The 13,051-nt window shown below is 45.3% G+C and overlaps 1 protein-coding gene across 1 annotated transcript in view; it reads right to left on the bottom strand.

Moving 5' to 3' along the window:
• The window catches only part of MYOF (myoferlin), a 156,140-nt gene extending 143,463 nt beyond the window's left edge, over positions 1-12,677 (bottom strand). The window contains exon 1 of the mRNA XM_080822325.1: positions 12,539-12,677. Coding sequence (XP_080678451.1) covers positions 12,539-12,626 — 88 coding nt within the window. The 5' untranslated portion in view covers positions 12,627-12,677. The remainder of the gene's footprint in view (positions 1-12,538) is intronic.
• Positions 12,678-13,051: the final 374 nt, after the last annotated feature.

The following is a 13,051-nucleotide window of genomic DNA, read 5'->3' as shown; positions in this document are numbered from 1 at the left end:
TCCTGATCAAAATTTGTTGAATGAATTTCACAATTTGCTTCACAATTGGTTGACTGCTTGAGAGAAGCAGCAGGGAGACATTAACAGCAAATGAGAGAAGGGAGGGAGACAGGGACCTCCGATCAGGAAGAGAGATAAGCAAAAAGAATTTTTAAAACTTTTTAATCATGAAGGAGATAAGGAAAAGGATTTTTTTTAAAAAATTTGTAAGTTGTGCTATGGGGATGGAAAAGATGATGAAGGTAATAAACCGGAGGGAACACAGAGGTGAGATAATGGAGACCCCCCCCCCCGCCACTCAAATATTAGAGCTTTAATGTTTTTCATGCAGTATGTTAGAGTTTCAGTCTCCGCTAATAAAATGGCTCCGACTCGATTACCAGAGGAATGATTCACCACTGAGCGATGTCAGCTCTGAGCTTCTGAGTCACGGCAAGTCATAAAGGCTTTCATTACCCAGTGGAAACTCACCCCTGGAAGACTGCGTTTTGTTTTTCTTTTTTTTTTTCCTTTTCTTTTTTAAGTTCTTGTGTTCCTGGTACATGTTCTTCCTCTCTCAGCCTGGGTCCCCGTGACCCCCCAACGCTGAGCGACTCGATCCACTCACAGCAGAAAGAGAGCATAATCTGACTTGGTTGTTCTGGGCAGAGGTTGGGTGTTACCTCCTTACCCGTGCTGACCTCAGGGAATGCACGTGGAGACTCTGGAATCAGACAGGCTGAGCTGAATCGGACTGGTCCCTGCCTCAGTTTCTCCAAGTGTAAAATGAAGATGATCATAAGACCTATTCCCTAAAAATGCCCATGAGGATTAAATAAGGCAACAGGCACAGGTGTGGGCATAGTGCCAGGGTTTAATAAATGGCATGGTGATATAGCAAGTGGTTGGTACTCAGGCCATCTGCACCCCTGACCCCCAAGTCAGAGTCTCCGGAAGACCTAAGCAGCAACGAACGCTTACAGCATTTCCTACATATGTGCTTTCTATTTACTCATGCTGGTCGTCACAACTACCCTCTGAGGTGGGGACTGTTAACGTGCCTATTTTGTAATGGGACAACTGAGGCACAGAGATGCTGAGCAGTGAGTGAGAGGAAGTCCTGGACTCCTCATGGCTGTGGCTGTCCTCCTGCTCTGTGCTGTGTAATAACCACATGCAGCAGTGTACATCTAAATCAATGAAAACTAGAAGATATTAAAAACTCAGTTCCTTCAGTCATACTGGCCACATTTCAGCGTTCAGCAGCCACATGTGGCTTGTGGCTACCATCGCATACAGGGCAGATCTCGAACATCTCCACCATCCTACAATGTTTTAAGAGAGAGCTCTGATCTAAATTGTGGAGCACACAAATAAGTGACTGCCAAATGAAGTAAGTAAAAATGAGTAAAACCCTGTCTTATTATCACCACCACATGGACTAGCTGTTTTGACAAAATATGCACCCTACCTAGACTGGGTTTCTGGATTCATAGCTTCACCTTGGGAAAGGAGAGCATAAAAGTCTGGCATCAGCTGTCCTCACTTGATTTGGAAACTTCTTACTTCCTTAGTCCCTAACTTAGACCACTGACTTTTTTTTTTTAAGATTTTATTTACTTATTTGACAGACAGAGATCACAAGCAGGCAGAGAGAGAGGAGGAAGCAGGCTTCCCGCTGAGCAGAGAGCCCGATGTTGGGCTTGATCCCAGGACCCTGGGATCATGACCTGAGCTGAAGGCAGAGGCTTTAAACCACTGAGCCACCCAGGTGCCCCTAGACCACTGATTTTTTACTTTGCCACATGCAAAGAGAGCCAAACTTCAAGAGATGTGCAGAGTAAACATCTATTTTTTTAAGGTTTTTTTTTTTTTCATAATCTTACACCCAATGTGGAGCTCAAACTCACAATCCCAAGACCAAGAGTTGCACATTCTTCCAACTAAGTCAGCCAGGTGCCCCCAGTAAACACCCATTTTTAGTCCAAGTACCTTAAATACATCATCTTGTTTGACTTTTACAACTTTTAGAAGTAGGTCTTATACCCACTTATCAGCTGGGAAAACTGAGATTCAGAGAAGTTCCTTGCCATTAATAAGACCAAAGCCCTCCTATGACGGTCAGAGGTTGGCTGGGGCTCCTCTGCCTTCCAGCTTCCTTTGTGGTGCAGCTTAATGGATCCTAAACAGCCTGTGGAAACTCTGAAGTCTTAAGGACTCAAGATCAGTTCTGTAGTTTGTGGGCAGAGGGATCTTGTTCCATATGGTCCCATCTGGTCCCTCTGGCCTGTGAGACCATAACTGTCACCGGTGAGACTCCTTGACCCCTGAATTCACCCCCTGACCCCTGAATGACCCCCTGAACTCAGGACTGACTTCCGGAACTCAGGAAACCCCCCAAAGTTTCTACCTGTCAATTTCATCTTTAGAAGCTAAGGAACGAATTGCTGAAACAGAAGAGAAACGTTTGAGGATCTGCACGCAGATGAACCAGGAAGTACAGACAGTTACCTCAGCTTCACTCTAACCTTAAAACCCCCTCCGAATAGTCATCCCAATCCCTAATAAAAGGAGCCTCCCATGCCATTGGAATTATTCCCATGATCTCCTTATTTGTATGGATGCAGATGACACTGAGAGGCAACTCCACATGGTGTAGTCTTTGTCTGTAACTCTCGACGGAGGGGACCTCCTTTGGTCTGGTAACGTGCCCAGGGTGAATCGGGAGAGGAGCTGGAGTCATTGATTCAATAACTACTTACTGCTCATCTGGTACCTGCCAAGCACTAAGTTAGGTGCTGGGGAAAGAGATAGTCCCCGACCTCGTGAAGCTTACTGTCCGATGGAGGAGGCCGACAGAATCAACTAAGCCGGCAAATACATAACTGTGTGTTCTGACAGGAGCCACGAAGGAGTACAGGATGCTGGAGAGACAAATATGGAGGGATCCTGTGAGGACCTCTGGCTCCAGCCCTGCCCTGGGGAGCCCAGACCAACCAGGAGGCCTGGCACTGCAGGGGACCAAGGCTACTGCCCACCTGCCTTCAGCACTGCTATAGCTCTTGGCATGACCTCGGCCACACAGACATCACAGGGCCAGGGCTCCACTGCCAACAGGCCATCAGCCTCTCTCAGGCTGCTGCTGGGCACCCTCTCATCACAGAAGGGCTTGCCTTGCTGCTGGCCATTGCGGCTGCCGCCTACCCTGCAGAGAGCCTCCCTCTGAGTTCCTGAGGTAAGCGTGAGTTGACAATCCAAGTCAACGGAGAGAATCTACTATGTTTACACCCATTAGGATGACCATCATGGAATTAAAACAAAAATTAAAAAAAAATTAATTAAAAATTAAAACAAAACCAGAAAATAAGTGTTTGGCGAGGATGCGGAGAAATTGGAACCCTGTACACGGCTGGTGGGAATGTTAGTAAAATCATGCTGTCAGTATGGAAAACAGTGTCGTGGTGGCTCAAAATCTTAAACACAGACTTACCGCATGACCCGGAGATTCCATGTTGGGCTTTATGCCCCAAAGAATTGACAGCAGGAACTCAGGGGGTATTTGTACCCCCGTGTTCAGAGCTATTGATGGAGGAACGGATAAACAAAATGTGGCCTTACCAGGAGGAAATGTTCTCACACCTGCTACGACACGGAGGAACCCTGAGGACCTTGGGCCCAGTGAAATAAGCCAGCCACAAATGGACAAATAACGAATAATTTCATTCAAATGAGGTCCCCAGATAGTCAAGTTCACAGAGACAGAAAACAGAATGATAGCTGCCAGGGGCTGGGGGTGGGGTGGGTGGGGTGGGGTGGGGAGGTGAGGAATTGTTATTTAATGAGTACAGAGTTTCAGTTTGGGAAGACAAAAAAGTTCTGGGGACTAAAGATGATGATGACAGTACAAGGGCAGGAATGTACTTAATGCTACTAAACTGTATAGTTAAAAACGGTTACAGTGGTAATGTTTATGCTACATACAGTTAACTACAGTTAAAACAATAGCAACAATAAAGAACCAATCACGTGCCTGGTCAAGAAGTCACAACTCGCTCTCAGAGAATCGGACCTTGGCTCTGCCTTCCACCTGCTTGCACACCACAGCTGCCGAGCAACCCATTTCTTCATCTAAGCCTGGGCCACCCCTCAGATGGTCCCCAGGAGTCCCCAGCAGTGGGAGAAGGAATGGGGACATAGAAAGCAGAGGCAGCGAGTGTTTGCCACACAACTACAGATGGTCCCTACCTTGAGATGGTACAACTTAATTTTTCAACTTTATGATGGTGCAAAAGCCATCTGCGTTCAATGGAAATGTACTCTGAAATTTGAATATGGATGTTTTCCTGGGCTAGCGCTCTGCTGTGTGATACTCCCTGGTGCTGCGGCAGGGGCAGGGAGAACAGCTGCCAATCACCCACACAATCACAAGGGCACACGACTGACACACTCACAACCATTCTGCACCCAGACGGCCATTCTGTTTTTCACTTTCAGTACAGTATTCAATAAATTACACAAGATATTCGATACCTGATTATGAAACAGGCCTTGTGGTAGATGATTTTTGTCCAGATGATGTAAGCTAATGTAAGTGTTTTAAGTATGTTCAAGGTGGGCTCGGCTCCGCTATGATGTTCTGCAGGTGAGGTGTATTGAATGCATTTTTAACTTACGATGGGTTTATTGCGATGTAACCCCAACATAAGTCAAGAAAGATCTGTGTCATGTGCCAGACACTATGATAGTGTTGTAAATATTTTATCATTGTTGATCCTTACAATGTTCCTGTGAGGTATGTATCATTCTCCTCATTTTATAAAGAAATAATTGCTCAGAAATATAGTTGATCAAATATATTTAGTTCCTAATGACATACCCAAGAGTGAAACTTAGTCTGCCCAGTCCAAAGCTCATCGCTTTACATGTATTGTGCTGATTACAAAAAGAAAGAGGTTCTTTTAGGGGATGGAGTGGGGTTGGGCAGAGGATGGCAAAGCAGACAATGCCCCAGCGGGAGGGAGGTGGGCCAGGTAGTTCAGGGTCTAGGCCAAAAAGCTCAGCTTGTGTAGTAGGGGCATCTGGGATACCTGTCTGGGGTGTCTGTGTCCCTCGGCACGGCTGATTAGACCAGGGGCGAACACCTGACCAAAACTGAGCCAGCTGCGTCTCTCTCTCAAAGAAGAGACACCGAGGCTGTAGGAGACAGAGAATCTGGACCAAGTCACCTCCATAATAACTCAAAGCCCCGTGCACAGGGCCAATTGCAGAGAAGGAGGAGTACGAGGCTCCATAAGGCAGCCACTGTGCAGAGAGAAAATGGATGTCATGTGCAGGGAGGAAGAGAGGCATGAGCTCCCATGGTCCCTGGGGGAGCGAGAGTGAACGCCACCCTGATTGACACAATTCTGGCTCCTGTGAAGCCCATCATTTCGATTCTGAGAGATTTCTCTTTAGCTTTGGGGGAAAAAACCAAAAAGACAAAACTACATTTTATTTGAGCAAGCTTGCGGGTGTGTGTTGCTTGCATAAGCAGCTGTTGGCCATGGTGTTATCTTTCAGGCAGGCCAACCGGGTAGGCAGAGAAGAACCTTAGGTGAATGAACCCACAGCTCAGTTTGGTTAGCTTCCCACTGGCCTCTGGGAAAACAGTTAAATTCGTCTTCCCTGTCACTTTCTATTTCTATGCCTTTCTTGTCTCTCTAGCTCCAGTGCTTATGCTGGCCTCCTGCGGAGGCGCCCCACCCAGCCCTGTGCTCACCGGCAGGGTGAACACCCCAGCGGCGGGGTGGGGGTGGGGGCAGGGGCGGTGGGCAGAGGGAGTCCCACTTTCCCACTTCACAGAAGAGTGTGAGGAAGGGGGCGCCCATGAGCCTGACCAGTGTGGTTTTGGTACTCATTTAATTCAGTCAGATTGCTTTCTCAGTATCTTTTATGTTAGTTCCTTCCTTCTTTTTCTTTTCTTTCTTTTTTTTTTTAAGATTTTATTTATTTATTTGACACAGAGAGAGAGAGCACAAGTAGGCAGAGAGGCAGGCAGAGAGAGAGGGAGAAGCAGGCTCCCCGCTGGGGAGAGAGTCCGATGCGGAACTCGATCCCAGGACCCCGAGATCATGACCTGAGCCGAAGGCAGAGGCTTAACCCACAGAGCCACCCTGGCGCCCTACTTCCTTACTTCTCATTTTGGCCCTGGGATGAATGGCCTCTGCCCCGGGAAAGCATTCGCCTCAACCTGCGCTTTAATCACCCTCTCTAGTACTCATCTGTCCTTCGCAATGCTGCCTAGCATTTCCTCACTGCATTATGAGTAAAACACAATCCCTAACCACACTGGATTACCCTCTGTCAACCTCACCACACAAGCCCATGGCTCCCAGAACTTTCTGCGCTGTTCTGAAGCCTGGCATGTCTTCCTTCTCGTTACTTCTGTCCCGTTTCCTCAACCTTTAAGACCGACTCAAGGGAGACTTCCCCACAAAGCTTATTCCTCTTCTGTCTGCTCATACATTGTAATTCCATACATTTGTTCTGGTTTGTATCTCGTTCCTGTGTTCTAACAAGTTGATTTCCTAGGCCTAGGAGACCAAAACATATTATGTATATTTTTCTAGACTTACCCCTCACATACTGTCTGGTGCTTGTAGATCTTCATAAAAGCAAATGTTATCGAATAGGAAGAGAAGTTGAGGGGTTCCCATGTGCAATTTCACATGTATATTCATTTAATCCTCAAACAACCCTGTCAGGTAAAGATGTTATTAAGAACACTGAAGCTGGTATCTTATGATCTCACTGATAGAAGGAATTTGAGAAACCAGACAGAGGATCATAGGGGAAGAGAGGGAAAAATGGAACAAGATGAAACCAGAGAGGAAGAGAAACCATAAGAAACTCCTAATCTCAGGAAACAAACTGAGGGTTGCTGGAGAGGAGGCAGGTGGGAGGGACAGGCTGGCTGGGTGATGGACACTGGGGAGGGTATGTGCTATGGTGAGGGCTGTGAATTGTGTAAGACTGAGGAATCACAGACCTGTAACCCTAAAACAAATAATACATTATCTGTTAATTAAAGAAAAAAAAAAGAACACCGAAACCAAAAATCTTAATTCATTTGCCCATGAACACAAAGGAAGTAAAGGACGGGAAATGGGATTTTTATTCAGGCCTCTCCAGCTCCAAAGCCCAGGGCCTTTGCACCCTAATGCCCAATAGTCTTTGCAACCAAACACCTAATGCTAAGTTAGCTAATAAAGCTGAAGGTGCCAGTTGTCCACACAGCTGTTCCTGAATGTTCAGAGCCACTCACAGCACACCCCTACTCAAAAGGACAGTTGTTCAACAGAAATTACACCAAGGATAAGCAATCACTGCCATGTCATGGCATATGCATTATGTATTATAGGCCAATGAACAGTTCATCTATGAATTCTCACCATAAAATCTCATCAACTTCACATTTTCCCTGCAGCATCAAGAATGCAAAAAGTACTATAACACCAATTTGCCCCTGGGTAACACGTGCTAGGAACTGATGATGCTCAGTGTTCGGGAATGTAGAGGGCACCTGGCTGGCTCAGTTAGAAGAGCATGTGAGTCTTTAATCTCAGGGTCATGAGTTTGAGCCCCACGTTGGGTGTAGAGCTTACTTAAATAAATAAGCCTTAAAAAAAAAAAAAAGAAATGTGTGAAGTGAAGTGACCCTTTGCCAAGCTTCATCCACAAAGCACCTTAGGGAATATTAAGTTTAATTCTTCCTGAAAGAAGGGAGATTGGCAGACTTCTGATAGTCCCTTTCAGGACCAAGAATCAATGACTTTATTGCACTAAGCTGTCTCAAATCTCCTGCCGGCTCTTGCTTTCGTGGTCAACATCTAAAATGTATATTCAACATCGGTGATATGCTAGGAGTTGCAGAGGATATAAAAATCTCATTTCTTTCTGGCAGGGCGAAATCCCATGGGGATGGAGAAATTCACCAGCAAACCCAAACCAGCAAATACCAGCAACTTTGGGCATGCCTTGAGGGCATGTGTGCAAGTAAGAGATGTTGTGGGAGAGGGGAAGAAAAACAAACCATTTAATCCGTTTTTTAAAAGGCATTGTGGTTTTGTAAATGACTGAAAGCCTGTAAAACCTGCCTTTAGGAAGTATACCTCTGAGAGTTCCCATGCTTCATTCAATAAAGTGTGGCCACTTTCCTTAGGTAGTGATTTTCCAAGCTCTGTACTCCCGGAAGTGAGGGAAATGACTCAGTAGATTAACACTTCTGCTTTCTTGAGTGTTTTTTAAACGTAATTCTGTGGGAGCACCAGCACGGCGGAATTGTCAATTGAGCTTGTGGGAATCTTCTCCGCTAGTCCCATGGTGTATCTGGGTAAATCAAGTCACCATGTGGGCTGCTCCCCAGGTGCCTTCACAGATGACAGTGAATGAGACCCACTGGATCTTTCTCCCATCATGCTTCATCCTTCTTAAATGGAATTTCATAGCTTTTCTGCTTCTTTAAAAAGTTATTTTTTAAAATTTTAACTGTAAATTTTCAAATAGCAAACTGCTTTTTGCTTAAAATAGTCAGAAAAGTCTCTATTGCATATATCCCAGCCTTGGGGTTTCTCTACAGATCTAATCCCCTTTGGATAAGCCATTAAAACTCCATTTTTCAAAAGAGGAAAAAGAAAGGGTTCTCAGAGAGCTCAAGTGGTTTCATTAAGACTACAAAGTTGATAAGCTTTTTGAAAGGAGGTCCTAGAAATATCTAGGATTTCACTCCAAAAACATGTCCAAATGAAATAACAGGTATCCAAAAAATAGGTAATAATGTGACAATTATTTGGTGGCCACCGGAATAATAGCTACTTCACAAGGCAATGATCTACACAAGACCAGAACAGAAAATTCTGGCTAATGAAATGGACAATATCATAAGGAAAGAATGAGAAAAATGTATTGTTGCAACAATTACACACCTAGGAGCTAGATGTTTCATACGAACACAATGTCGTCGTGTTGTAAAAGCATAGCAATATTAAGGACTGCAAAAAAAATTTCCTCTCAGCCAATCTACTGCTAAGAGATTTGACACCCAAGCAAGAGATGAGCTAGAGGGAAAATGGAAATCTATGGCAATAAGCAGCAAAACCATCTTTAAGAGAAAAAAATTTAAAAAAAAAACAGAAAACAATGCCACAACACAAAAAGGCAACAAAAACAAAAAAGATAATCTGTCCTTCAGAAATGCACACATTCACCAAGACTGCACTGTAAGAGCGTCCACTGCAGCAGGAACACGGCTAACAGGGAGTTGTTGCAACAACTTACATGTCGATAACAGAAAGTGAAGAAGAATTCAAATCAACCTGTTCTGACTCGTTATTCATAGGTAATAAGGGGGGACAGAAAGAAAGAACAGGAGGAATGTGGGGAGGATTTTTACTTTTGAGTCATATAATCCCTTCCGGGTGGTTTGTTTTGTTTTTACCTTGTGTTATTTTCTTATTAATAATGTCTTAAATATTATTTTAAAACAAATTTTAAGCCTGTTATGTTGGGGGAATCATGAAGTCTTGGAGATGAGAGAAGTCGCAGGCATCTCAGCCCAATTCAGCTTCAGAGCCTGGCTGTCTGCATGGAACTCAAGAGAGGATGGCCTCCTCTGGCTTGCAGGTGCTCTGGCCTTAAGATTCAGAGTAGCTTCCAGAAGCTGGTGCACCCCAACAATGTGAAAAATCAAATAAACTTCATGGTTTTCATTGTCTACTCTTGCACTGAGAAACATCCACGACATTCTCTCAGCAGCGACTCTAGTAACTCCTAAATCCTCCTGGCTCCTACCAGGTCCTAAGAGGTTCTGTTGTCAACCTCAGGACAGGCTGGAACACAAACGACTGAGGTCAAGGCTAAACCATGTGGCTGGCAGTGCAGCACATTCCCTACTACAGGGGAACTACAGTCCCACGGGATCTCGGGGTCTATACAGTCGTCACCCTTAACATCCATCATTGGGACATTCTTCCTACAATCTGGGAGGTGGAGGAGAATTGGTTTTTGGCCCGACCTTGCCATTTTATGTATTCAAGGTCAGCATTTTCAGTAAACATGGGGGCTTTCCTTGATCTTCTCTTAGGGCCTTTTACCTGTTACTCTCCACACTCCCCACAACCACCACCACACTGTGACGCGCATCCCCACTCCCTCGGATGGACATACCATCATAAGAAGCATCCTTAGTTGTGTCAGTCCTTAATGTTACTTAGTTACACACAGTATCAAAACTAGAGGAACACCTGGAAAGCGTTTGCCTTCACCACTGTGTAAAACTATGAAAGAGGTTGAGAGGAAGAAATAGGCCATTTCTCTTACAGTATCAGCTCCAGTACTCCACATCTTGGTGAGAGCAATACATGCAACTATAAAATGACAGGATTTGACAGCCAGAAGGAACCTCAGGGAGATCAGTTCCCATCATTCCACAGCTCAGAAACTGGAGGCCTGGGTGGTAAATCTGGGTCATTTAGGAACTATCAGCCAGAGGCGGGGCCTTCCTACTCTGAGCTCAGAATTGTTTCTGCTGTCAGGTTGCTTGTCAGATGAATGAATGACTGACTTCACCAACCAATTTGCACAACCAGAGGAGACTGGAAGAGAGATTCAAGTTTAAATGATCTAGTAAATATAACTGGAGAGACTACATTTGCCCAATTTAACTGACGTTTTCCACGTTCCACGGAGTGCTTATGTTGATAGCCTCAGGCATATTTGTAGTCAATTAAAAGTTTTGACCAATGCTGCATATACATTGAAGACAAAATGTAAGTCAGATTTCAGTCCAGTGTTAAATTCTAATTCCGCTATAATCTGTAGGACTTGCCCCAAATAATGAAATCACCAGGGTGCACCCAATATATTTTTCATGTCTTTACGTGTCAATGGTGAACGTACAGACTTTTCATGTTATGTCCCTATTATGCAATCACTTCAAGGAAAAACAAAAGACTTAAAAGCAACGAATACGTGCAAGGGAACATTGTCGTAACATGACTGTGTGATATTCACCAACCCGTTTTTCAAATCACGTTGTCTTTTAAGAACTGAACTTTTACCCTCTAATCTTTTTTTTTTTTTTAAGATTTTATTATTTATTTGACAGAGATCACAAATAGACAGAGAGGCAGCCAGAGAGGGAGGGGGAAGCAGGTTCCCCCCCCCACCCCGAGCAGAGAGCCTGATGCGGGGCTCGATCCCAGGACCCCGAGATCATGACCTGAGCCGAAGGCAGAGGCTTTAACCCACTGAGCCACCCAGGCGCCCCTACTCTCTAATCTTTTTTTTTCTCCTTTTTTTTTTTTTTTTTTTAACTAAATAACCATTCAACAGCTTTGGGTTTCATTTCTCTCGTTTTCTTGCTCATCCTTACAGAGATAGGTTTGAGAAGAGAAATAGAGAGATAAAATAGACAAAAGAAAGGAGAAAGGCAGAGATAAACCAGAAACTGGAAGGGAGAAGTAGTTGGTTCCTGGAGGAAGAGAGAAAGGTTTGAGGTGTGGTCAGAGGCGTGGTCAGGAGCCCTGTGCCCAGCAAGGCTCCTACTTTCTCTGTCTTTCCCTTGGGCTCTCATCCCTCCTGCCAAGAAGTGAGCTGGCAATCTTACCAGTGACCTTGGATGAACAGAAAATGATAAAGCTCCTAAACTCAGATGAGGCACATCACCCTGGCCCAAACTGGGATCTCCAAGGCCTGCGAGTAAGCCATCACACTAGCCACTCCTGTCCCCTTCCACGGCAATCCAGTGTCATAAAAGAATAAACTTCTGGAATTACAGTAGGCCTTGTAAAGATGATCTAATCTAAACCCTCCTCACTGTTTTTACAGAAAAGAGAACGGACATCCAGAGAAATGAGGTCACTTGCCCCAGGTTATTCCAGCAAGACCGAAGTAGATGCCCAAACCACAGGCTTGCTTTGTTCAGAGCTCTTTCCTCTGTGAGCAATTTAAAAGCTATGGAACACACACTCTCCAAGTTTGGAGAGATGAAGAACAATGACAAGACGGCACAAAACAACATGAAAACAAACTAATCCGAAATAATAACTTCACCCCAGCTCCCAGAAGTCTGGTGAGGAAGAGGCAGCGAGTGAGCTGTTTTATGGAGTAATGGTACCTGGAACAACGTATCTGCACTTTTTCCTCTGTGACCCACGTCTGGAAAGCAGAGACAATAAACATGCAACAAGACTGCCCAAACTTACTTTGAACCAACGCAGGCCTTTCTGAGACTTAAAACTTGGGGATCAACAAATTTTTCCCTATACAGGCTTACAGAAATCACATCAGTAGAGTTAAAACATCCGGTCATTGGATGACTCTCAAAACCCTGGGGGAAAATGAAATGCCTTCCGGGGAAACCGGTCCTCTCCCCTCACCTGCGCGCAGGTAACACACGAGCAAAAGCCAGAGAGGCTTCGCTTTATCAGTCGATTAAACGCAGAGTGTCAAAGAGTGTGACCCACGAGACTTCCCCCCATTCCACAACAGGACCTGAGGAAAAGAAGAAAAGTTCCCTTACCCTTGAAAACCACAGACACGATAGGATCCGGTTTTCCAAATTTCGTTTTAGGGATATTGCTGGCAGATTCCACTATCACCCGAAGCATGGCTCTTCCTGGGCGGAAAGCAAGTTCCAGCAAACGGAGTTGAGCCGAGTCTGCGCTGGGGCTCCGGGCGCGCCGCTCCGCAGGGGGAGGCGGACGGGGTGGAGGAGGAGGGAGGGGGGAGAGAAGGCAGATCTCTCCAGTTCTCCAGTCCCGAGCGCAGCGGGAAAGGCAAGTGGGTGGATCTCTGATGGCTTGTGTACCGAACACTACGTGTAAACCGACACCCCAACTCCCGGGGCCCCCGCAGTGCCGCAGGCACCCGCTTAGGAATTGGGAAATGTGGAAGCGAAAAGGACCAAACCTCAACTAAAAATAATTATGTGCAACGTATGAAACCGAAGTGGGTTGGCGCTAAAAAATGCGGCCAGGTCAGGAGACCGGCACGACGCTGCTACCTTTTAGCCAAAAATCGTGAAGTCGAATTG

This window comes from Martes martes (genome assembly GCF_963455335.1).
Source record: "Martes martes genome assembly, chromosome: 14".
Classification (NCBI taxonomy): Eukaryota; Metazoa; Chordata; class Mammalia; order Carnivora; family Mustelidae; genus Martes; species Martes martes.
The sequence above is the reverse complement of the archived record's forward strand: the minus strand, read 5'-3'. Positions and strand labels throughout refer to the sequence as shown.